Here is a 25,357-nt window from a genome sequence, read left to right as displayed (position 1 = left end):
CAGGTTTCTGGTTCACTTTTACCTCCCAGCAATGTTTAAATTGGCTGAAAGGTCTGAAGGTGATTAGAAGAAACTGTTCCTTTGGCCAGAGGAACCGGATACTGACTTGCATGTCTTGAGTGAGAGAGAGAGGTGTGTGGAGAGGAATGCTATCCTTTGGTGTCTTGAAACACATCCATCACTGAAAACTGATCTGTTTCATATTCTTACAATGCTGGCTCAGTCTCTCATTTAGCAAATTTTATATAACTGCACAGAAACAGATGGTTTGTGAAAATATAGGAACAGAAAGAAGGACAGAAAAAAAACCCCTAAATATGTCATCCCATCATGCATATTCTTACTGTGTTGTGTTCAATGTATTTAGTGTCAGGTAGGCCTACAATGGCTGCTGCGTTACAATGGCTTAGTTGTAGTGAACATGATTGGGATTCAGGCATTTGCTTGGCTAGTCATGTCATGGTAGCTTGTTGCATATATAAAAATGCATTGCTTAATGTATATAAAACTGTTAGACACAGACAGCGACTTTGCTGAAGTAAAGGTCTGAGAAATCTTTCAATTTGTTTTGGTGTCCTACCATTTTCGATTGTTGAGGCAGAATGATTATTTTGAGCCCTATGTCCCATTTTGAATTGTCTACCTAATCAGTTTTATAGATATGTCCTCTTTTTTACGAAGAGTGCATGAAATTCAGTTTAAAGCAATCTTGCAGAACTACTAGCTCTTGTCCCTAGTGGCATTAAATGTTAAACGTGCCACACACACACGGCCCCATATACATGTATATTAGTCTACTATAGTTAAAATGTATACGACCTCTGATTGAAAACACACCTATTGTGAACAAACCTAATTCCTCTTTGCATTTTAATGCACTATTGCCTAAATGTTGTGCTTGGCAAATGTAATTCTGAATTAATAATAGAATAGTATCGTAATGACAGCATTATTGTGAGCACCATTAGTTTAAAATATTGCAGTACTTCATAGTGTCAGAAGACTTGATCATATTTAGTGTACTGTATTAGTTTACATTGCACTCCTAGTTTAGCTCAGTGGCATTCATCATGTAGAATTCAAAGAGAGCCTAGTAGACATTGTGTGTGAGTTTGATAGAGTGGCGCTTATCCAGATGGTCATGGTGTTTGCTGTGTCCCCGTGGATATAATGGGGAGTCCTTGCCAGATGCTTGGCATCAGTCTTCTCTAGGGGCCCTCTCGGCAGTAGGTAGTCATTTACCCCAGCTTAGGGCCCAGGCCCAATGAAACCCAGGGATATACAGTTTGACCATAGTAGATGGTAAGTTGAAAGCAAGTTCGATTGGAGGATAAATGCTGCAGTCATTTCTGTATTTAGTGCATATACCTAGAAATGGGTCTTTTCCAGAGATCAGGTTAGCTTTGTTCTGGGTAATTGCTTGGCCCTTCATGTCTACAAATTGTAACTTTCTTTAAAGCAGTAAAGCAAACCTTTACACAGCAACACCAACTACAACTGAGCTTCTTTTTTCCCCCTTACAAACTATGAATCAAGCGAAAGGGAGTTTTTCCTCACCCCTGATGCCACTAGGGGCCGCACCTGAGCGCCCAATCTCTGTGCGACTATCTATGACTTATGATAGGCCCAGCCACTATGGACCTTACGCATCTAAGAATCCTGGTCCTAACCTACGTTGACCATATGACTCTACAATCTCTGTCTATCTCTTCTTCCTCTGCCTTCCTGCTATTTCTGCCTCTCCTCTATACCTCTCCTTTTAAATCTATCTCTAACAATGTTTTTTTTCCCCATTTGTTAAGCACTTTGAGTTACATGCCTTGTATGACACAGTGCTATACAAATACAATTATTATTATTACTTGCGTGTTGATTTAAGAGATGTATACTGCCCTACAAAGACGAAGTACAGTAACTACACCAACATTGAAACTGAGACGAATGTCTTCAAAGCCTTGGTACTGTATTAGGTTGGACTAGACTGTCAGAAGACAAAGGAGGTGTAATGAAGACCATTTTCTGTAATCTAATTCTTACTACATTTTGCTTTTGTAGGGCAGTATACATGAGATAATTTGTAGCCCTGAAATTGGTTTTAGGTAATAGAAGTTACATGTTTTTTTAGGTTTTAATAGATACTTTACTCTTTTCCTGACAGGATACAAACCCAATCTTCCTGTTCAACAAGGAGATGATTTTGTGTGACCGTGCCCCCACCATCCCCAAGACCACCTTCTCCATAGAGAATGAGATGGAGCTGAAGGTGGAGGAGTCCCTCATGATGCCAGCAGTCTTTCACACCGTTGCCTCACGAACACAACTCGCAGTGGTGAGCGCTTTTTCTACTCTTCCTCAGAGGTTTACATGGTTCTTTGCTTTCCTCTGTCTTGCATTTCCTGTGTTCGCTTGTAAAGGCGGGATGTGTGCATGAGAACAGGTGGAGACATTGCTACTGTTACCGAAGTAAATAGATTGTGCTAGCACCATGTTACATTTTGTGTGGGGTGAGTCGGACATAACCAAGTTTTTTAGGAGACGGCTGCTTTCCTTTTGTCATTGACTTTGATGTAATTTAGGGAGATAATCACCTTCCTCTCTGCTTTGATTTGAGTACGTGTTCGCTTCTCCAGTGTTGGTCCAATACTTGTGTGTAGATGATGCACTAAGCAGAGCGGCGGTAATTAAGCCTCATTAATCTGCCACAGTCACCTAATCACCGTTGGTTGTTTTGGTTTAACCATCTACTCATCTGCGTCAGGTGTCCTGTTGTGTTATTCCACTCACAACTGCTTTAACACTGTGCCATTCCCATGCCTCCTGTCCCTCCTTGAAACAGTAGGTAATGAAAAAAGGATGCGCGTGCACAAGGCTTGTGCGGAAAAATGTATATTGTAGCCGAAAAGGTGTATATACACCTTTTTTTCTGTTTTTTTTTCCTTCCTTGAAACAGGAAATGTACGAAGTTGCCAAGAAGCTTTGCTCCTTCTGTGAACGGCTGGTCCATGATGAGCATCTGCAACACCAGGGCTGGGCTGCCATCATGGCCAACCTGGACGACTGCACGCTGTCTTATCAAAAGCTCCTCTTGAAGTTTGATACGGCTTACATGAACTATCAACAAAACTTTGAGGATATCAAAATAAAACTTACCAAGTATGTGATCATGGTTTCCCCCTGAAATACTGTTCTCTTTTAAATGTATTGCTCCGACCACAAGGCAATATCTTTGTACATGACACTCACAGAGATGCAGAAATATTAGACAAACATGTAACCTTCATTTCCTGTAAGATGTGTGAAACTATATGAGCCATTTGTATTATTAACAGCCCCTTCTTGTTGGCCGTGTTTGGGAAAAAAACAAGTGAATTTAGAGAGTTAAAGAAATCAACATGGTTAAATTATCATCTAATACTGAATGCCTTGCTCTTTTGCTTTGGTAGACTGGGAACAGCTGTATCAGTTATGGCCAAGATTCCCCTGCTGGAGTGCTTGACCCGCCACAGCTACCGCGAGAGCCTGGAGAAGTCCAGCTCGCCCACGCAGAGGCCTGGCGATGAGGAAGAGGACGACGAAGAGGAGCCCTCGGCCCAGTCGGTCACCCCCTGCACTGCAGAGGCGCCGCTGAGGACTTCTTCCGCCTCTGGTGGTGGAACTGCTCCCACTCAGGCGGCTGATGCTCCCCGCGGCGACGGCAAGATGACGGACAGTAGCGAGCTGAAGGCAGCGCTGCAGGAGGCGGACTCGCCCGAGAAGGTGCTCGCCGCCGCCTTCAACGTCACCCTACTGGACTGGATCAACGTCCAGGACCGGCCCAATGACGTAGAGTCTGTGGTGCGGAAGTGCTTTGACTCCATCAACAGGGTAAGAAGAACCTTTTTTTTTTTTTTCAGTCATAGGCGGGCATTGTTCTGAGTTGCCGCAGTTAACCCTAAAGTAGGGCTGGGCAACGTTAACGCGTTAACGGTGCGTTAACTATTGAGGTCAATATCGCCCGACAATTTTGTTAACGCTGTAACGCAACAGTTTTTTTGGTGTTTTTTTTTTTTGTGTGCATCTTATGACTGTCGTTCGTGGCTTTTATTTTGAAAGCGTCAGCGCGCATATGTTGCTGCTTCCAGTGACTGCTGACAGAGAAGAAGAATGTCTAGAAAAGTAGGCAAAAAAAAACAGGCATAGCCTACAGAAGGACGTCAACTTCTGAATGGACATTTTCGGTACACAGTTCTACAGTCCTCCTTGCGCAACTCTCGAGCAGCATGTGGCTCGCCTTTGCAGCTCGCAAGGTTAGTCTATTGTACGGTCAGCATGTAAAGGTAGTCTACTGTTATGCTGGCCGTCTATCAGCTGTCATTAAAGCCCTGATCAAAAAGCGGACCACGAAATATTACATTCCTCACGCAACGTTTTGGTTTCTACATGGCGCTGCGTGTGCATAGTAGGCTGCATCAACATGGTAGGCTATGATTTCGCGACATCGGCAACCTCGTCACTATCATTTAAGATAGTGTTAGTCATGTCAACGTTATTGTTTTGAAAGATGTGAAAGATGTAGTGGCTGGCAGTGCCAACAGACAGTCAACTAGTTTCGTGTCGCTGAAACACCTTAAACAATAGCGATAGAGAAGAGAGAAGGTGGGAGTCTTTGACAGTGAGAGGAGGCAGAACATATCTCACAGACGCACGCCTGCCTGTTGCCTGTTTTTTTAAGTGACAAGTTTTTTTCTTCTTCTTGTAGTCCCATGTAGACCATCCTAATTTGAGTTTCTAATATATCAGTTTCAGTAGCCTACAATCTTAAATAACCCTAGTGTAATATTGTATGCAATCATTTGTTTCATTAGTAGGTCTACGTTGGATAGGCATATAGCCTACTATATAATTTAGACTGATAGGTTGGCAAAATAGCCTACATTTCCATTGTGGAATATTATATTAGGCCTACATAGGTTATCTACACAGTACGTATGCAAAGTATTATTAATTATTTTATTTTATTAATTTATAAAATATTTTTAGTTAATTTATTATTTATTTAATTTATTATTTATTATTATTATTTTTGGGTTTTGCACTCTATGCGATTAATCACGATTAATCACAGAAAGTCATTGAGTTAATGCGATTAAAGATTTTCATGTTTGCCCACCCCTACCCTAAAGTGATTCTAGCAAAATAAGTAACTTAACTCTGTTTTAGAGTGAGGCTGTTCCACTGATTCTCTCTGAAATTGTTCACAGTAAACATGGAGTATGTACAGTCAGTTATGGAAAATAAAAAAACCTTCTCATTGAAGCTCTGTTGAATTACCAATACATGTGTTTTCTGTTTGACATGTATTAAATAAGTTAGCTATAACTCTGCATTATCAATGCACTTAAATATTTACTGAACCAGCTCATGGGATTGGAATTCCATGTCCCTTTCTACATCTTGGAATAGTGTGACCTTAAACCTCTACAGAGGCCATGCCAGGGTGGTGTGTTGGGTTGTGGCCCAATACTTATCATTGGTCCACAGATATCTACACTCAAACACACTGCAGGCATACCGTATGTTGGCCCCTGGCTGTCACCCTGACTGAGTTATTTCATTTAACTTGTCATGGTTTTGAAGTTCAAACCCGTCATGACTGTTCTTATCTGTATATGTACTGTATTTTAATTTCTTTACCTGTCCAGGGACTGCAGATGGAAATAAGCTATACAGCTATAAGCTGGCACAATCCATGTTTTTTACTTTTGTAAACAATGTCTTTTGTGCATGGTCCCTGCTGAACTAAACTAAATGAACTAAACTAAACTAAACATGCCAATACAAGAACAGTAGCAGTGTTCACTGACTGTGTGTGTATTTTTAAAAATCTTGCAGTTGGACCCACGTATCATTCAGCCATTCTTAGGAGATTGCCGGGATACGATTGCCAAATTGGATAATCAGAACATGAAGGCCATCAAGGGGCTTGAGGACCGACTGTACGCCCTTGACCAAATGATTGCAAGCTGTAAGAAGTTAGTGAATGAACAGAAGGAACTTGCTCAGGTAAGCACATTTGCAGGAAACGTTCTAGTGTACATACTGTATACCTGCTTTGTATAGAATGTCACCACAGAATTTATGCATGTTCATTAATAACTGGCTAAAAAATAATCTGCATGCATGCACGCTGGCAATGTTTAAAAAAGCTTACCAGCCACTTTGACCCATTAGTAAGTGTGTATTTGGCAAGTAAGATTAAAATGATGAAAAAAGTGAATTTCGAGCCCTGGTTGGAGATGTAAAGTGTGTCTTCAGGCACTGAGCATTCATGTGCAGCTAACACATGCTTATCGTCATAGCTTTGCATCGTAATGTGCATCGGTCACAAATTATCAAAAGGTCTCACGGCTGTTCTTGTCTTGTCCCCCTACCTTCAGGGATTTCTGGCCAATCAGAAGAGGGCTGAAAACCTGAAGGACACCTCTGTGCTGCCTGACCTGTGTCTGAGTCATGCAAACCAGCTTATGATTATGCTCACCAACCACAGGAAGCTGCTCGATATCAAACAGAAGTGCACCACTGCCAAACAGGAACTCGCAAACAACCTACAAGTTCGTCTCAAGTACGTTTGCCCTCATACTGAGACCAGCCCCACATCTCGTATGCTTCAGTGATGTTTTAAAAGTTATCCTTTTAATAGCATGTGACATCTAGGTATATGTGAAAGATCGAAATCTGTTACAGGAGTGATGATTGCCATTGATGTTCAGCCACCATGTTGTGCAAGTTGCACAGTGTTAACTGTTTATGCACTGTTGAACCTAGAAGAATTCTAAGATGAGCAAAATAACTGACCAGTGTAACATGGATCTGTTGTCTTGTATGAAATAAGGATCATGAAGAACACGTTTAAGAAAGAAAGTGGGTAGAATATACGTAATGATATAAATGAAGAGCCTATCTACCTTTAGTCAGCCTTGAAGTGTGTAGGGCTCTCAACTTGAAGCTGTTTGGGTCACATCATTATCCATCTCAAAACCACTCACTGGGTATTTACTGAGAAATTATGCTTCCTAGCACCCAATTATGAAAATCGAGTCAACAACTGGGAATAAATCAGAATAAGTAGCCTCTTTGTGGACAGCAGAGTTGGTGGGTTTCCCTTACTGTGGAGAGAATCTCAGGTCAGTCTGACCTGTTGCAGATCACGGCAAACCAGACTCATACACCACATTGGTAATCTTATCATTAGCATACAGTTTTTATATGACACAAACAAAAAATTAGCTCAAGGCAAACTGATTAAGCATACACTGAGGACTAAACAAAATGACAGCACACAACATACTATTGAAGTATCTTGACGTACATTACATTGTTCTTCATGACTACCTCTACTAAATGTCTCAACAGTGAAGTTACATGTTACACTATTGTATACATGGGTTCTACATTTTTGTTTTACCCTGACTGCGCGAAACTAACTGCGCACAACTCAACCTCTGATTGTTGGAAACCACTTTCGGCCAAAAAAAAATAGCTAACATGGTTGGCTGCCAGTGTCTTTCCCCTCCTCATAACATCGTGTTGATAAACACGGTGAACCCATGTACTATAAGCACACAATAGTCCTTATCATTGGCTTTGTTTGTTAGTCGCTTTCTATAAGCATCTGCTAAATGTAGTGTAATGTAATCACATCAGTCTATATTTTGCCTGATGAATGTGCCTGGTTTGCCCTCTGCAGATGGTGCTGCTCCGTGATTCTTCATAGCTACCTTGAATCGCAGACGTCTTGCAGTGATGTTGCGCATTGTATATCCCCAGTATTATACACAGTAAATAAATAGCATATTTCACCAAACTGAACTGAATGTGCGTGTACAGATGGTGCTGCTATGTGATGCTGCACGCGGACCAGGACGGGGAGAAGCTGCAGGCGCTGCTGCGGCTGCTGACGGAGCTGCTGGAGAGGGTGCGCGTGGTGGACGCCCTCAGCACCGTGCCCCAGATGTACTGCCTGGCCGTCGTGGAGGTGGTCAGGAGGAAGATGTTCATCAGACACTACAGAGCGGTCAGTCCTTCGCACAGCTTTTTTTGTTTTTTTGTGGTCTTTTTTTCGACTTTATTTGATAGGACAGTGTGAGAGGTGGACAGGAAGCGAATTGGGAGAGAGACGGGGAGGGCTCGGCAAAGGACCCGGGCCGGGAATTGAGTGCCCTACCGGTTGGCCACAGCAGGGTCCCTCGCACAGTTTTTGTCTGTCAAAGGAAGCTGCTCATGGTGACCAACAACACTAGAATAACTTGGAGTTAGAGTGCAAGCACACAATATAGTATCTAAAACTACTATTTGCTTTTTTGTGAAGATTTTTGTGTGTGATGGGATTTAAGAAGACACCAACACACTTCTGATCAAATTCATACACTTCAGATTCTACATAATAAAAATTGCAGCGTTGTGCTCAGAGAGCAGTCTTTCATAATACAGTATGGTATGATTTATAAAAGGTCATGCTTGATAAAAAAGTGAAGGGCTGCTGAGTCAGCATTGTTGTTGCACATACTTCAGTGAGATAAGCCCTGCTAACCTACAGAATTGAGAAACGCAGTAGTGTGTGGGTCATTATGCCATTGCAAATCAAACACTACCACTACCATAACCACTATTGTGCATGACACTTTGAGTACTTTTAATCATTTAATTCTTTTAACTGTGAAAATCCTTCATGACACAAAACAGAAAACATTGTCTCAAGCTTGTGGTAAATGCTAGAATTCTTTTGCTTCAGTACAATCGTTTAAATCGTAGATGTGATTTTGTGTGTTTTTTTCCCCCCAGTGGGCCAATGCACTTGTGAAGGATGGGAAACGACTATATGAAGCTGAAAAGGTCAAAAGGGAAACCTTTGGAAAGTTATTCAGTAAGTTCTTTGTTGTCGTCCTGTCCCCTCATATTAACATTGCATCATGTTTTCCATAGTATAATAATACAATACAATTAAACGATCTATTTCAACTGGATGTTTTCTATTCTTTATCTAAACCCATAACTGCTATCTTTTCTTTCACAGGGAAGTCATTCCTAAGAAATCGTTTGTTTCGAGGGCTGGACTCATGGCCTCCTTTGTCATTTTGCGTAAGTAAATATCAAGATTCTTTGCACACATGCAAATTATATTGGAGTTTGGGAAATCAAGGGGTTACACACGTCTACCGTTTATTGCTGTTATTTGCACATGCTGAACAGCACATGACTTACCCATATATAATAAAATTACCATTAAACAAGTTGTGATATGTGCATTAGGGCTGTAATGATATTGTGTCGAACAGAGAAATTGCGATATGCAGAATTAACACATTGAGTACCGACGCCATAATACGTTTTTCATGCCCATGCGTTGTATACCTAAACGTAAAAATACTTTTTTACGTTTAAACGTTATATTTTGAATATACACCCTTCAATGCACAATATGTGTGCATTTTGGGAGGTCTGTGATGGACACAAATGACAAAATTTCCAGTAAAAAGTTTGTGTCATGATTTGGACAATTTAATTTATCAAGATGTCTCGATGCCAACCTATGTCGCCTACCGTGTACAGACTAATCTGTGCTGTAGCAGAGATGGTCTATGTAAAGTGGCTGTAGGCTCCTAATGATCACGCTTCCTGCATTGATGATACGGCTCTGCATTTGATTTCGTCGCAAAATGATCTTGCAATGATGCTCTTTTATTCTCTGTAACCCTTCACCTTGTAGCATGGTAGCTATCTGGGATGCTGCCGTCTTGTTAGAATCGTGCTATGTTGTTGTTTCCCTACGGTCGGTGCCCACGCTATAGCGCATGTGGTGTCTGACTTCACGCAATAGGTAAACACAGAGACCATTGTATATCGTGTCTGGAGTATCTTGAACTTTCTGGACTTGCTACCTAGACCTTTACCAGATCATTGGGTCCAAATGGTACCCGAACTGTTATTGGAGTAAGGCCCGCCGATTTGGAAGTTTGATCTCCAACCAGATAAGAATTAAATTTGATTATTCGCCCCCCATGTTGAACTTTCTGTGTCTTTCTGTCTGAAAAAAGCCAGAAGCTAGCATAGATGCTATATCTCATATGGATCGGATGGGCTACACTCATCTAAGCATCATATTATTGGGATTTGTTGTCAAGGTTGGACTATTACTTTCGGGAGTCATCGGGACCTGTTGGCAAACGTCTCACCTTCTGTGTGTGTGCAAAGACTTTGTGTTCAGACCTCATGAAAACTTGAATTTCGAAGGGCATTGATTGCCAATGTCTTAGTGGGACAGAGCAGGAGGTGTGTCTTGATGAGCAGGATGTGTGTCAGAGCTAACCTTGCACCAAATTCATGTGAGTAAACCAAACTGGTCCCCTTTCAAACTCGTGACATTCTGAAGCAGCGCACCCTTCACAAAAAACCCAATATCTCCATTTGTAGCTGAATCCCATGGATACCCACTTCGGTTTAGCTTGGGTTTGCTCGGCAATAAAAGCTCGTAGATACACACGGTTTTCACCCACTAAAAGGGCAAAGTCTCCACTTTAAAACGAGCAATAACATGTTTCAGTGGCCCGATCACATAATATGCTGTGGGCTTAGAACGCTGGTATTCTACGACATAATTCCTTGAGCACTGCCGGTTTTCAATGTGTTAAGATACTGTATCATGATGCTAGAAGGCAGTATCGTGATAGGCCCTTTGAAAGTTCTATTACCCTTGGGTCTAGAAAACAAGGACATGATATGATGTGATTGTGCTTCCAATCAATATCATTATAATTTTTAAACCTATAAAAAAATCTTAGTAGCCTCTTGTAACCCATTTTACCCATCAACGATCATAAACAAAACAAATTTAGGGTGTATCGAACCGTAGGTCAAAATTCGCAATACGGACCGAATCGTGAATCGAGAATATCATTACAGCCCTAATGTGAATTAATGAGCTCAAAAGAAAAAAGTAATTTTTCGACACTTCAGTAAGAAGAGAGTATTGTTCTATTTGGTCTGAAGCTAAAATTGTGCACTAAAGTAGACCGGAAACAACAAATCTTGGGTAGGAAAGCTGACTTATCACTGATTATAGAAAGCCATAACATGTTATGAACAGCACAAAGCACAATACATGGATAGAAAAGTATTATATATTCTTTGCATGTATTTCAGGACTACAACTCAACGTGTAATGTGCAATCGTCAGCTGATGATTTTTTGTTTTTTGTTTACTGGTGTATGATTTTTATTTTCATTCAGACTCGAAAGCCTCGCAAGTTTGACTTTGAGCTTCCTGACATCTGTCTTGAGGACCTGCAGTATCTAAAGACTTGCTGTCCTAATGAGGTTCAGCCTTTCCTCAGGTAAGATATTGGAATCTGGACTTTGTTCAGTGTTGCATATATTCCAGAATTTCTTTCAAGCACTTGGTATGTGGTAAGATGCTGTGTATGGCTTGTAGTGTTGGGTAATCTGTCCTCAGAAGTTACAAGTTACCCGTTACTCATGCTAAATGCTTGTTCTTGTCATTCAACATACCAATTTATTAGTGAAGTCCACTGGCTCTGATTGTGTCACAGCTACACTTACAACAGGGCCTTTCACCTATTTACTTGGGTTGTCACCTTTTTTTAGATTTTTTCCCCTCTGCACTCTGTGTTACTTTTAAATCTTACACCATAAAATTCTTCAGCTGGGATGATATTTGACATTTTAATGTCATTGTTCTCTCTAAGGGTTCCTACGCTGTGTGACTTTGAGCCTTTGCATCAGCATGTTGAGAAGCTTCATCTGTTGGTCCAGGCTGCACAAAGTCTAGATGAGATGTCTCAAACCATCACTGACTTACTAAGCGAACAAAAGGTGAGGAGTGCAATCTCTGTTCCTTCAGCAAAGTTTCCATGCACTGAAACACTCTGAAAAGTCAGAAAACTGTGTACAATTGATGTTGCACCCTTGTGAAAAATATTTTATGCTAAGATCTTCAAAAGGGAAACCATGATTTCAATTTCAATGTATTTGCTTAGGGGGATAGCCCCTTGAGATAAGATATTTCGTCTTCAAGTTTCGTGCAACTCAAGTCAATCGTATGGTAATAGGCAGTAGTGATCAGACAATGATAAGCAATAGACAATAGTATTCTAAAGATAACGCGCCTGTTTTGCTAACGTCCTGTTGTCTTTCTCTTCTATTATCATTGCTTAACCAGGCTTTCTCTAGTCAGAGGTCGTCTTCATTTGTACCCCGATCGGAAAGCACAACAGGGACCACGCCTACCTCCTCCAAAACACTATCCACCCTCAGCATCCAGACCCCCGCCCTACCCGTCCCCGTGCCCTTGGAGGACCTGTCCCCCGACAGCATAGACGCCCACACGTTTGACTTTGAAACCATTGGGCACCCCAACATGGAACCCGTGCTGCAGCAGGGATCGCTGGACCTGGACTCACTGGCCGAGAGCCCCGAGTCGGACTTCATGTCTGCCGTCAACGAGTTCGTGATCGAGGAGAATGTAACGTCGCCCAACCCCATCAGTGATCCCACCAGCCCCGAGATGATGGTGGAGTCGCTCTACTCGTCCGTCATCAACGCCATCGACAGCAAGCGCATCCAGGACACGACGCGGCTCGAGCGGGAGAATTCGCGGATCGCAGCGTTGCGGCTGTGCGCCGACCGCTACCGAGCCGCGGCGGAGGAGTCCCAGAGCAACCTGCGCAGCGTCCGGGACGACCTGCAACACTTCCGCGGCATGGTGGCTCGCGAGCAGAGGGACTTCGGCTCCATCCTCAAGACCATGACGGTGGAGGTGCACGAGGTCGTCACCCGGCTCCAGGTGTGCCACGCGGAGGAGGTCCGCGAGAGCCACCAGCAGGAGGTGGAGACGCTGAAGCGAGATCATGAGCAGCAAGTGGTCTCGCTCACGGAGGAGCTGGAGGCCAACCGCGGCATCGTGCGCGACGTCCAGAGGGCCATGCTGGACCTGGAGGGCCTGATGGAGCGCAAGGAGAAGGAGATCGCCCAGCTGGAGTCCGACCGAGAGCGGGCGACGGAGGTGCTGTGCAGCTCCCAGCAGCAGGCCCTCCGTGACCTGGAGAGCAAGATCGCAGAGCAGGCCGAGCAGATCAAAGCCTCGCAGGCCTCCCGAGACGAGCTGGCCGGCCAGCTGCAGAGTCTGCAGAAGGAGCTGGAGGGCGCGCGGGAGAACGTGCGCCAGGAGATGGGGGAGGTGGAGAGGGACCACCTGCGGGAGCTGGAGGTGAGCCTGGCCCGGCAGCACGGCTCCAAGCTGGAGGAGGAGCGGCGGGAGCACCAGGGTGCGCTGGAGAAGCAGGCCCAGGAGCACCAGGCCGCGCTGCAGAGCCAGCAGGAGCAGCACGGCCAGCAGCTGAAGGACCGCGAGGGCCGGCTGCAGGAGCTGGAGGCCCGGGTGTCGGAGCTGGCGGACGCCCGCTGCAAGCTTGAGGTGGAGATGGCGCTCAAGGAGTCGGAGACGGAGGAGGTGCGGCTGCAGCTGGAGGAGGCCCGGGCGCAGCAGGAGGAGGAGATGAAGGCCCGGGCGGAGGCGCAGGAGGCCGAGCTGCGGAGGGAGCTGGAGGGCGCCAGGCAGGAGCTGCAGCGGAGGAACGAGGAGCACGAGGTGGGCCTGGCCGAGCTGCGCGCGCTCCTGCGCCGCGAGAAGGACCACTGCATCTCGGAGCTGGTGGAGCGGCACGAGGAGGAGCACGCCCTGCTGCGCTCCGAGCTGTCCGCTCTGCAGCAGCGGGCCTCGGACGCCCAGCGGGACGCGGAGGAGCGGCTGCAGGCGCTGCAGCAGGAGTGGGACGAGCAGGCGGAGCTGCTGCGCAAGGACAGCCAAGAGCAGCAGGAGAACACCAAAGAGGAGGCGCAGCGGCTGGCCACGCTGCTCAGCGACCTGCAGGCGGAGAACGCGCTCCTGGCCGAGAGGTGCGAGCAGGAGAAGCAGCTGAAGGCGGAGGAGAGGGAGGAGGCCGTCAAGGCAGCGCTCGCGGATGCCTTAAGAGACTTTGAGCTCCAAAAAGAGGGCGCGGAGAATAGACTGTTAGAAAAAATACAAGTACTTGAAAACCAACTCCAAGAGAGGCAATCCACTGACAGGTTAGTCGGATATTCACAGTGGTTTGAACTTCAGGTGGGGCAAGAAATAAAATCCGCAGCACCGTACTCTGAGGCCGTGAACAGATTTGTGAAAATGGGTCTAAGAAACAAACTAAATACTAGCCTTTGTCCAGATGCTATTTCTGGTGGTATTTTGCCACATAGTACAGGAAAGGTATAATTCTTCCTGGCTGTTGAATAAGAAAATTGCGGGGAAGGAAACCCTGTGTTTGTTTATACAGACTCTTAGTGTCTCAGCTGTTTTGACATGCATGGATGGGCAATCACAGGGCACACAAGTGTGCATACTTTGTGCCGTAAGCTGCTTTGGGATAAAAGGATCTTTTAAATGACTATGGATATAAATATGAATGCCCACTTCTGTTTATATAAAGGCCCATTGTGTTCTGTTCTGTGCTCCAGCACTGTGTGAGAAAAGATCTCATGCCTGCATAATTTACACATAAAACCAGAGAAGTCAGGAGTTTGCTGTTTAAATTTCAAGAAACGGTCTCCTTGTTAGAAAATCACAGCTCAGCATTGATATCATCATTTATTTATTTTATTTCTCACAGCGAGTCCAATACATTGTTGATGGCAGATTCATGTTTGCCTTATTTTCTCCTTTCCCTCCTGTTTCCTCCACAGGGTGTCACTTTTGGAGGAGCCAGTGGAGGGCAGTAGAGAGCCGACGGGTGCGGCGGTGTCCTTGGACTCTGCGCTGCAGGAGCCGGTACAGGACAAGCTGAAGGAGGAGAACGCCGCCCTGGTGGCCAGGCTGGAGCAGCTCGAGCGACGCAAGAATGAGGAGATGCAGAACCTCAAGACGGCCCTCATCGCCGAGCAGCAGGTGACTGATGGGCTTTGGGAACAAATTGATAACTAGTTACTGCTGTCGTGTATGGATATAATATGCAGTTATGTAAATGATTCGTGCTAAAATGCATTATTTGTATTATAATTTCCTTGCTTATATCAGAACGGAAAGATCATGCAAGGTGACTGGGAATTTTCAAGATTCAAGATTTTTATTTGTCACGTGCTTCCTTGTGCAAGCACAATTGGCAGTGAAATGGGGATTGCAACTGCTCTGTGCTGTATTGGATGGTAAAAAATAAAAATAATAAAATAAAATAAAAAATAATTAAAATGAGTTATTGTCTTAATCATTTAAGAAGCGGATGGCTTGAGGAAAAAAACTCTTACGCAGTCTCTCTGTTCTACATCTTATGGAACGTAGTCGTTTCCCTGAGGGCAGCCTTGCAGAATTTGTTGTATTTAAGCATTTAGAATGTTGATTATGTCTGTGGTTGTGTTGTTGTAATACTGTACACTTAAATGTGTTAAATACTATTGATTTGACTCTTAATTTCTGTCTTTCTTCAGACCAACTTCAACACGGTCCTGACGCGGGAGAAGCTAAAGAAAGAGCAGATCATCAATGAGCTGACCGAGAAGCTTTGGAAGGTTACCCAACAGCAGGAGAAAGACAAAGGTGAGGAGGGTCAAGGTCACTGACAAGAGAAGTATTGGCTGTGTGTCATACGTCTACCTTGAGGCTCAGTCAAACATTTATGCTAAGGTTATAAGGCTAAGGGGTAAGTAACAAGTTTACGTCTCAGGCAGTGTATGCTTTTTGCTGATGGTAAACTTTTAAAGAAAGGGGTTATCATTTATTTATTCATTTTCACATGTGTTTAACAAACTATTTGCGCAAATATGTTGGTTACCTTTTGAAACATACTAAATACTTAAAAAATAAAATAAAAATATTTTAAAGGGACACTGTGCAGGAAATGGACAAAAAAGGTACTGCAACTATGCTGCTCATTGAAACTGGGTTACCTATTGCCAAATTTGATCTTTTCATGAAAGTTAACTAAGCAATAAACAAATGTTTTCTAGTATGGCCAAAGTACAGTCCGTTTTACAGCTAAAAATGGATATTTCTGGAAAAGCAAAATGGCGGACCATGGAGAAGATCCCCCTTTTCATGTATGAAAAGTGCAATTTTTCCAGTCATAATGAACACTTTGAATTTGATGGTGGTGGTAAATATTCATGAAAAAGGTAACATTAGTGAATGGGTAGCATGGATTCTGGAAATAAACAACAAAAAATCCCGCACAGTGTCCCTTTAAGTATTTGTTTATCTTAGCATGTTAGTTAAAGAATATTTGTCTCTTAATATCTTATTGGTAATGGTCGAGTTTGAGAGACTGTGCTGTGCTGCGTCCTCCTGCAGGTCTGATCGAGACGCTCTCGGAGGACCGCGCCTCCATGCTGCAGGAGAAGAAGTACCTGGAGGAGGAGCTGAACCGGCTGCGTAGCGGAGTCCTCGTCTCCTCCGCCTTCTTCAGCCCCGTCGCAGGCTGCACCTCCTCCTCCTCCACCACCGCCACCCCTTCCAGCCAAGCTCCTGCAGAGAATGTGGGTGCTGTTGGCGGAGAGATGCCCCTCGGCTTCCAGGAGCCCGACACGGAGAGGCTGGCCTCAGTTGCTTGTCTACGTGAAGACGAGAGGGTGGACCCTGCCGTGGAGGCTAGCATGATGGCTGCAAAGTAAGCATGGCCTGTTGGCTCTATGCCACCTGCTAACTGCCCTAGGTCCAGGGGAGACAGAAAAGACAAGAGTCCGTCATGTCAGATGCCAGCAGAAATGGAGAAATAAAATACCCTTTTTTTCACTTGAATTCAATTCATGACCTTACATCTTAGATTTACTAGTATAACACTAACACAGTGTCCTCCCTATACAGGACATGCATTTTGCAAGTCACAAAACAACTTCAACTCAGTAACATGTTTTAGATGCTTATTCCCATCACTAGACAAATGGTATAGTTAGTCAAACAGTGCCTCAATAAAGTCAAGTTTTTTCATTTTATTTATTTATTTATTTATTTATTACATATGTCAGACTGAAATAGTGAAAATGTCATCATGCAATGCCCCTGGTACAGTAAATGTGAACTATAGGAAGGAACCATTGCAAGTTTTTTTTGGGGGGCATTTTTATGCTTTTGTTGGAATGTGTTTCTGTTACACTTCGCTGTGAGAATTCAGAGGTCAGACAGGTAGTTGATCTGTACAGTAAGCCTGAAAGGAGGACGGTCAGATATTCAACAAGTTGAAGAGCCAGAAACACTGAGGGAAAGGGGGACAGGGAGAGAGAGGCGGGGATATAACAGTGTGAGTAATTTGGCCTTACATTCACATTCACATGTCTCGGCCATCACTGCTCGTGTAAGTGACTTTTTTTTTCTGTTTTCGTTTCAGTGATAACACTTTGCTCATGTCTGAAGAGAAGCAGCGAATACTCATTTTAGAGCGGGTAAGTTAAATGGCATTAACACTGTTAAATTGTCCTCCATAGAGGATTTGTACATGGTTTAAAACAATGCTTTTATTTTGCTGTGTTAGACTGAGAAAGGTTTAGAGGTTTCAATGTGCCCCCTTGTTTTTTGTCGTGCATTTGATTATATGCACAGTACTTATGTATGAATGTATGATTATTTATGAATAACACCACAGTCCTTAACGGTGTGTTTCCCATCATATTGCAGACCCTACACATGAAGGAGGAGGAGAACAAGCGTTTGAGTCAGAGACTGGTGAGCGCACACACACACACACACACACACACACACACACACACACACACACACACACACACACACACACACACACACACACACACACACACACACACACACACACACACTTATCTTCGCAACACAAGCCACACACCCCTACATACACTCAAGTGAGATTTTCATGATACTGCTGTGACCAAGGCCCATTCACTGGTCTCTCCCAGACCCAGACACTATAGCAACCTAAAGCAAGAGCACCTGTTTAAACAGCTGTGTAGACCACTTTGCCTCTGTAGTGCTAATGGCAGGGATTGATTAGACACAGGGACAATTAATGCAATAACACTTGTTTTTTTACGGGAGACACACAAACCGAGTCACAGAGTAAACAATCTATTTTATGATCAATCTGCATATCTTCTTACTGCTCTGATTTTGGGGTGCACAGTAGAAAACAAAGCAGTGAAAATGTGTAGTAGTAGTAAGCTTGGCTTTGTTAAAGCTCTGTACTGTCATTACTGGTTTAATGTCCCTTTCAAAAAAGAAATAATTATCTTAAGAAGACCCTCAAGGTAGGAATAGCAAATTGCTTGTCACCAGAGAAGGGAAAGCAGCACAGAGTTATCAATGGTGGTTAATTAGTGCACAAGGCCGTTTCATGTAATTCAATTAGGTTCCCCGTGGACCATTTCTCCTCAGATAGGTTTAATCTTCTAATTAGTGGAGCAGTTGCCAGTTTATTTACAGTAGAACCGTGTGAGACGCAGCGCAGGTGAGCAGTCTGATGAGCAGAAGAGCGCCTTTTGTTGTGCGTTAATCATGTAGTGTTAGAAAGAAATATGCCAGGAGTAGGGATACCTGTTCACTTAGCAAAAGAAGGAAGAGGAAATGAGAAGAAGGAGAAAAAAATGTCCGTATGCTGCTGGTGGTATCTCAAAGTGTTATGTTAATGTGTCCAAATATATCTATTTGTATTAATGGTATATTTAGGAACTGGTTCATGAACTCAATTATTTCACTTAGACAAGTGGTGAAGTGTATAATGATTAACTTAATACTAATGCCTAATTATATGGAAACATAAACTAGGAAGAAGTTTATCACGTTTTCTGCTTTCCAGTTGTGATTTCTACTATACATATACAATAATGTATGATTTATTGTGAAAATGTGTCTTAAAATGGAAATGAAGGTTACTGGATTGAAATTTCTAAGAAATGCAACATAGTCAATAATGTAATGTCATTGTTCAAATGTGTTCAAATCCTACATCACACTACATAGTCAATGCGTTGAATGCATGTCACTGCGGTTGCAAAATTCCGGAAATTTTCAAAGCTGGGAACTTGCTATGGAACTATTTAGAATTTTTTTTGGGAATTATCAAGAATGAACTGGAATTGATCAATATTGAAGGTTAAATACATCAATGTTGTTGGTAGAAAAACACATTGCAGCTTGATCTTGGCTAAAATAATCATATTTATGTGAAATAAGTTATGTATGTTCATCAGGAGCCATTGAGGCCACACATGCCATGCCATGCCATGCATTTTGCAATCTTCTAAAGGAACTCTTCTTAGACAGCATATATAGAGTACTGAAGCCATAGAATGAATCTAAATGAATAAATGCAGTCAATGTTGTGACTATGATCAGGGTTCCCACTGGTGCTTGAATTCCTTGAAAATGCTTGAATTTCAATTAAGTATTTTCAAGGTTGTGAAAATGCTTGAATTTTTGTTGAAGTGCTTGAAAATGCCTGAAATTTGTGTCAAGTCAAACTCAGTAAGCCTAATAATAGAAATAAATTATTCAGGTACATCAAACATCTGAGGGAGTGAGATGTCAGATGGGATTTGCCATTCGACACCCTAAAATTGATGAGAATGCAGGAAATTGCATCTTAAAAACAACTTTTTCTTCCCACAAGCTATTAAAGGTGCTGGAAAACTGAAAATTTGGTGCTTGAAGGTGCTTGAAAAGTGCTTGAATTTGTCCATGAAAAAGGTGTGGGAACACTGTATGATGAGGAAGATGTTGATATATTTGATCTATAATATTGAAGTAGAAAAACTCAATCTAGTTCTGCTGTATGCCACAAAGTACACTTTTTTTTTTTAAGTGTCAACAACCCAAGCATATTCCCCAAATCCGTAACTGCTGTGAAAAGTTTCTCATTTGAAAATTCCCAAACCTTCTTTACCAAAGTTTCCATGGAAATTTGGAAAATGGAAACTTTCCATCCCTTTGCAACCCTACTTGTCACTTTTCTTTCCAAGAAATGCCCTGGAGCTAAGTCAGGATGGCATTCGAAACACAGTGCCATTCATTAGTCAGCTATAACAAGTAAAGAACAGCCTCAATTGCCCTATGCTCTGTCCTTCCCTCAGATTTTCACCAGGGAGCTTTATAGATATTTCATGTCTAGGAATGAGTCAAGAGACAAGTGGCTTGCAGACATACAGCTTCACCTCTGCGAGGGAGTGTTTTTTATTAAATTGATTACCCTTTCCGTTTTTTTTGTTTCTTATCAACCATTTTAATTGTGATTATAAATAAATAAACCATGGGACAGGTTTTAAAAAAAACCTTGATTCTGCTTTACAAATGCTGCCTACCGGTATGCATTTTGACACATTCTCTCCTTTGCTGTGTGCACTCGCCATATAAAATGGTGTAAGTGTCCCACCAGATTAATAAGAAATAATATTTGTGTGGGAAAGCATGAGGCCTTCGGCATTCAGAGAGGTGACCAATTTGTGTGGATGCAGAAGCATAATTCCCAAAATGGAGGCATTGCAAGCGGATGACAGTCCATGATCATCCTTACACACAAACAATGTATGCCATTCATTGTGTTGCACAGCAACAATGCACTTGTAAGCCCGCCAGGATTTATGAAGGGCGGTCACCATGGCACCCACCACTAGATGGCAGGGATGTCATGACCAAGCCTACAGTACACGGGGATTCAGCAGTGTGCTGATTTAGTTTAATTTAACTTGTGCGATAATGGGTTGTTGAGCTGTACAGTTTTACACAGAACCGACTCTTAATCAGTTCTGCAAAACTAAATGGGCGTATCATGTAATCATGTACATTGTGTAATTGTCTGTTAATAATTCATAAATTATCCTGTGTCTTGTTCTCGATTTCAGATGTCTCAGAGCATGTCTTCTGTGTCTTCAAGACATTCAGAGAAGATCGCTATTCGAGAGTAAGCATTCTCAGGCTTTCAGGCTAATCTATTGCTGCACTGAATATCATTGTTGCCACTGTACAATTTCTTCCACATGATCTATGTACTGAACTTCCCATCACTTCATTTTCCAGTTTCCAGGTTGGGGACTTGGTGCTGATTATTTTGGACGAGCGTCATGACAATTACGTCCTCTTCACCGTTGGCCCAACCCTCTACTTCCTTCACTCAGAGTCCCTTAGTGCACTGGACCTCAAACCAGGTTTGTTTGGTTTGTTTTCTTCTTCTTATACTTTTAGCCTTCCTGTATTCATTGCTAGCTTGCCCGTTTGCGTTTTTCTGTTAATTTGTCTGCCTCAGTTGCTGTCCCTCTTTCTCACAAACACACACACACACACGCACGCGCACACACGCGCGCACGCACACACACACACACGTCTCAATCCTACTACACACAAGGACACACGTTGCAACTTTATTATCTATGTACCTTTGAAAATCTTTTCAAATATTGCCAGTAACTTAACCTCCTATGAAGTTCACTTCTTGGCATGGTGGTAAACTGTCACAGAAATGTTATTTATTATTATTATTATTATTAATAATAATAATAATAATAATAATAATAATATCATCATCCATGTCTTATGAGAGGCAGATTGTCCCAGTAGGTAATTACACTAAAGGGTACCTCAAATAACAGAGTACTTTGCAGAAACACAAATATATGTATACACATTATGATAGTTTTATGATTTCTACCACACAGAAAAAATCACAGGATTTGATGAGGAAAAGTTAGCGTGTACATTTTTCCACAAAAAGTCAAAGTTTTTATCATATGTGTAAAGGTACATGATAGCTTTTTTATGTGTTGTTAATTATTAAGGACATATTTGACTTTGACAAATTGCTGAAACAGATCAGCAGCATCCAAATATTCTCGCAAAAACAGCAACATTTGAAATGCAGGCTAACTCGACTGATGAGCTTTATGATCTTAATACCAATAGGTACTATTTGTCTACAAATAGACCTACCAGTATGCTGAAATTAAATAAGACACACGCCTAGAATGCTATTTGTTGATAATACATAGCATTGCCCATAGTTCTCTAGTTTTCTTATTTGATCTATTCTATTGTAGAAGCAAAATGGACACTTAATGTATCTCTAAATCAATATCTACTGCTTAAATGTCATGTTCATGAAATCTTGGAAAGGTGTTAATCTCCCCTCAAATGTGGACAGAGGGAAGAATCACTCTAAAAGAGGTGGCTTTAGTGGAGCCTTGCAGTCGTTACCACATATCGCCCTTTTTCAGGTGATCTGACGGCATCGTGTTCACTGTCATGATTTTGCAGCATGGCAGTGAAAGTGTCTGCTTTAGAGCTCGCACTAGCTAATCACATCATCGAGGTGCATTGTCACATGCTGAGGTCACAGGACGCAAGCGCACAGGCATCTTTAGGTTACAGAGCACAACAAGCACACGGGCATCTTTAGGTTATAGCTCACACCAAGCACACAGGCATCTTTAGGTTATAGCGCACCTCAAGCACACGGGCATCTTTAGGTTATAGCGCACCTCAAGCACACGGGCATCTTTAGGTTATAGCACACATCAAGCACACAGGCATCTTTAGGTTATAGCACCTTTCAGGTGTCTATGTTTCCATGTGTCGTCCATGCACAGAAGGCTGCCCCTGGGTAGGACCGCCATATCGAAGCGTAAATGTTTGTCTGCTTCATGTACTACGCACACAGTTCAACCATTTCCAGACATGCCGTGTGTTTGGAAATGCGGAATTTGCCTCAGTCCATGTTTGACTATTGTAGTGGGATGAGAGTTTAAACTGTGCCACTGAGTGTGCGTTCCAAGGAACACTCACAGAACAGAGCACACATCCTGGAGATCCTTTAGTCACGATCTGATGCAACACGTTGAAACTCTTAGGGAACATTTGCCATCCTTTCATTTTAAATTACTCACTTAGCATTCTTAAGTGATCTTAAAACAGTTGTACTGGAACAAGTAAAAAATGCAAATGGTGTTTATTTGATCCGGTTATTTTTTTTAAAATATACTTTTGTGGATAAGTACAGCAAATGTTGATACATGGTCTTTCTTTTAGCAATGGGCGCCTCTAGAAGACCTTGGGTTCTTGGGAAAGTCATGGAGAAGGAATACTGTCAAGCAAAGAAGGTACAAATTCTGCTCCCCTCAAAAACAAAACTTATGTTGGCTAAACACAATTACTGTAAAAGTTTTAAAATGTGGTTGTCGTGTTGGTATAAACATGATAACATGTTGCCATTTGGTACTAAATACAAAACAAATGCTTACAAAATAAATTACATTCCAAGAAAGAATATATGATAAGAATAATAAAGAATATAATAAGAATATATTTATAAGTTACATGTGTTACAGGTTATACAATCAATGGATTAGTTTGAAGGAGGTTGTCAGTGAATCTGATCATTCTTCTTAGTAATTCTAACAGCCACATTTTCTTTCTTTTCAGGCTCAGAACAGGTTCAAAGTTCCTCTTGGCACCAAATTCTACAGAGTGAAAGCAGTGCCATGGAACAAGAAAGTGTAGTATCACTAAAGTTGTGAAATATTGTATATGTTGATATTGCCTACATATAAAACAAAAACAGTCTTGCATCATTTATGATTCTCATCAGCGAAGGAGATAAAAAAAGAGATCCGCAACCTGAACGACATTGTCATAATCATGAGAAAATTTTGCTCTTTACGAATCCCCATGTTTTCCTCCTCTCTTTCTTCTTTTTTTAAGAAAAAAAAAAAATCCGGAAGATTTGTAAATTGTGGACCAAATAACTTTCTTTACTAGGGCATGCCCTATGCATATTGGCCAAAAAGCCATCATACATGTCTGTATAATTAACGAAAAGTATTTGGATGTTATATATTAGTTCGCATCATTATTCGCATATGTCCATATTTGTGGAAAATACTGTATCATAATCAGCCTAATATTACTTTGTAAGGTTCTGAAAGTATACATTTATTATAAATGTCTATGGAGGAATGTTCATGGCATGCATATAGATATTATATTTTCTTTAATTTACTTATCCTGATCCGTGTCTTGGTGGGAAATGTAGGTTATATGCTGTTTGTTACTCACAGTATGACCCTTTGTTGATAATTAAATTAAAATTGTACTTTTTTTTCTTTTCTTTGACTGACGAGCTGCATCAAGCAGTGGTCAACACAATCCTTCAAATGCACTTTCAGAAAAGAGAAAACAAACAACTAATGCTTTTGTTTATACAAAAGGGAAGAAAATGTGCTGTTAAGAAGAAGGCAAAAAAAAAAACCACACACACACAAAGTGATGATGGCACACTACTTCCCACTATTAGAGGACATTGACGTGTAGAAAGGATATATTTAATGTTTGTGACTGTGTGTCATTACTGGATTGAACATGCCATTGTACATTGCTCATGAAATCACACACATAACAAAAGAGAAAAATGACTGTATTGTAAAAGAATTTAGAGTTTTCAAACAATAAAGGTTTGATCCAAACACATTCTAAGCGGAAGGTGCTTACAGCGGCACAGTTCCACCTCAGAGTGTGCTTATTGCCAGTGGTGCTTCATTTACTTTCTAACATTTGAAAATAAATCCCATGAACTTCAAGGATCAAAGCCTCATTTTCACTTTTGTCACTGTCACACAATGGGACTCCGCACAAGAAGAAAAAAAAAAAAAAGCCAAATGAGTAGACATTTTCTGTCCAAGTGTATTTGTGGTTAACGGGTTATGCAGGGCAATCTAACTTAATAGGTGACTTGTGTTTTAAAATTTGCCCACTGAAGATAAATTTACACTCGAATGTGTCATAAAAATTATTTTTGCCCACTGAAGATAAATTTACATCCGAATGTGTCTTTTAAAATTATGGGATTTTTCAGGAGACATGGCCACACTGGGTCACGGTGTGTGCAAGGCAAGAACAGCATACTTTGTAGGCCTATTGCTTGGATATTACATTGTCAACATAATTAGAAGGTATTTTGATAATAAAACTCTGTGTATAGGTGTGTGCCACTTTTGAACTCCTCTTGTAGTGAAGTGCAGCATATTAGAGTTATACTCTACTCAACCAGAACATGGTGTGTTACTCTCCTCCTGAATCCGCTGCTCTCCCTCTTGCTTGGTATTAAGTGTTCATTCCATGTTGATGCGAGACAGCCAAGACCTTGGCATTGTTGCAAGCACAACTGAGGTTAATATGGAGGCTAAAAACAAAGATGTCAGTTGCTTTGATTCATAGGGCATTTTGGTATCGAATATGCATTATGTAAGCGAGAGAGGTGTTCCAGTCTAAATCACTGTGACACACAGAGCACAATAATATCTTTCCTAATAACCTCTCATGCGCTAGGCTAGGTTT

At 42.0% G+C, this 25,357-nt stretch overlaps 1 protein-coding gene across 1 annotated transcript in view; it reads left to right on the top strand.

Moving 5' to 3' along the window:
* rb1cc1 (RB1-inducible coiled-coil 1) overlaps window positions 1-24,490 on the top strand; it is a 28,358-nt gene extending 3,868 nt beyond the window's left edge. The window contains exons 5-24 of the mRNA XM_063219720.1: window positions 2,159-2,329; window positions 2,951-3,153; window positions 3,444-3,864; window positions 5,872-6,042; window positions 6,417-6,601; window positions 7,867-8,053; window positions 8,821-8,902; window positions 9,053-9,117; window positions 11,266-11,369; window positions 11,742-11,868; window positions 12,215-14,121; window positions 14,770-14,971; window positions 15,508-15,616; window positions 16,367-16,682; window positions 17,400-17,454; window positions 17,687-17,734; window positions 20,878-20,936; window positions 21,053-21,180; window positions 23,054-23,124; window positions 23,447-24,490. Of these exons, the coding sequence (XP_063075790.1) occupies window positions 2,159-2,329; window positions 2,951-3,153; window positions 3,444-3,864; window positions 5,872-6,042; window positions 6,417-6,601; window positions 7,867-8,053; window positions 8,821-8,902; window positions 9,053-9,117; window positions 11,266-11,369; window positions 11,742-11,868; window positions 12,215-14,121; window positions 14,770-14,971; window positions 15,508-15,616; window positions 16,367-16,682; window positions 17,400-17,454; window positions 17,687-17,734; window positions 20,878-20,936; window positions 21,053-21,180; window positions 23,054-23,124; window positions 23,447-23,524 (4,689 nt within the window). The 3' untranslated portion in view covers window positions 23,525-24,490. The remainder of the gene's footprint in view (window positions 1-2,158; window positions 2,330-2,950; window positions 3,154-3,443; window positions 3,865-5,871; window positions 6,043-6,416; window positions 6,602-7,866; window positions 8,054-8,820; window positions 8,903-9,052; window positions 9,118-11,265; window positions 11,370-11,741; window positions 11,869-12,214; window positions 14,122-14,769; window positions 14,972-15,507; window positions 15,617-16,366; window positions 16,683-17,399; window positions 17,455-17,686; window positions 17,735-20,877; window positions 20,937-21,052; window positions 21,181-23,053; window positions 23,125-23,446) is intronic.
* The last annotated feature ends 867 nt before the right edge of the window (window positions 24,491-25,357 follow it).

Source organism: Engraulis encrasicolus, chromosome 16 (assembly GCF_034702125.1).
Source record: "Engraulis encrasicolus isolate BLACKSEA-1 chromosome 16, IST_EnEncr_1.0, whole genome shotgun sequence".
Classification (NCBI taxonomy): Eukaryota; Metazoa; Chordata; class Actinopteri; order Clupeiformes; family Engraulidae; genus Engraulis; species Engraulis encrasicolus.
Note: the sequence above shows the minus strand (reverse complement) of the source record. Positions and strands in the feature narration are given on the sequence as shown.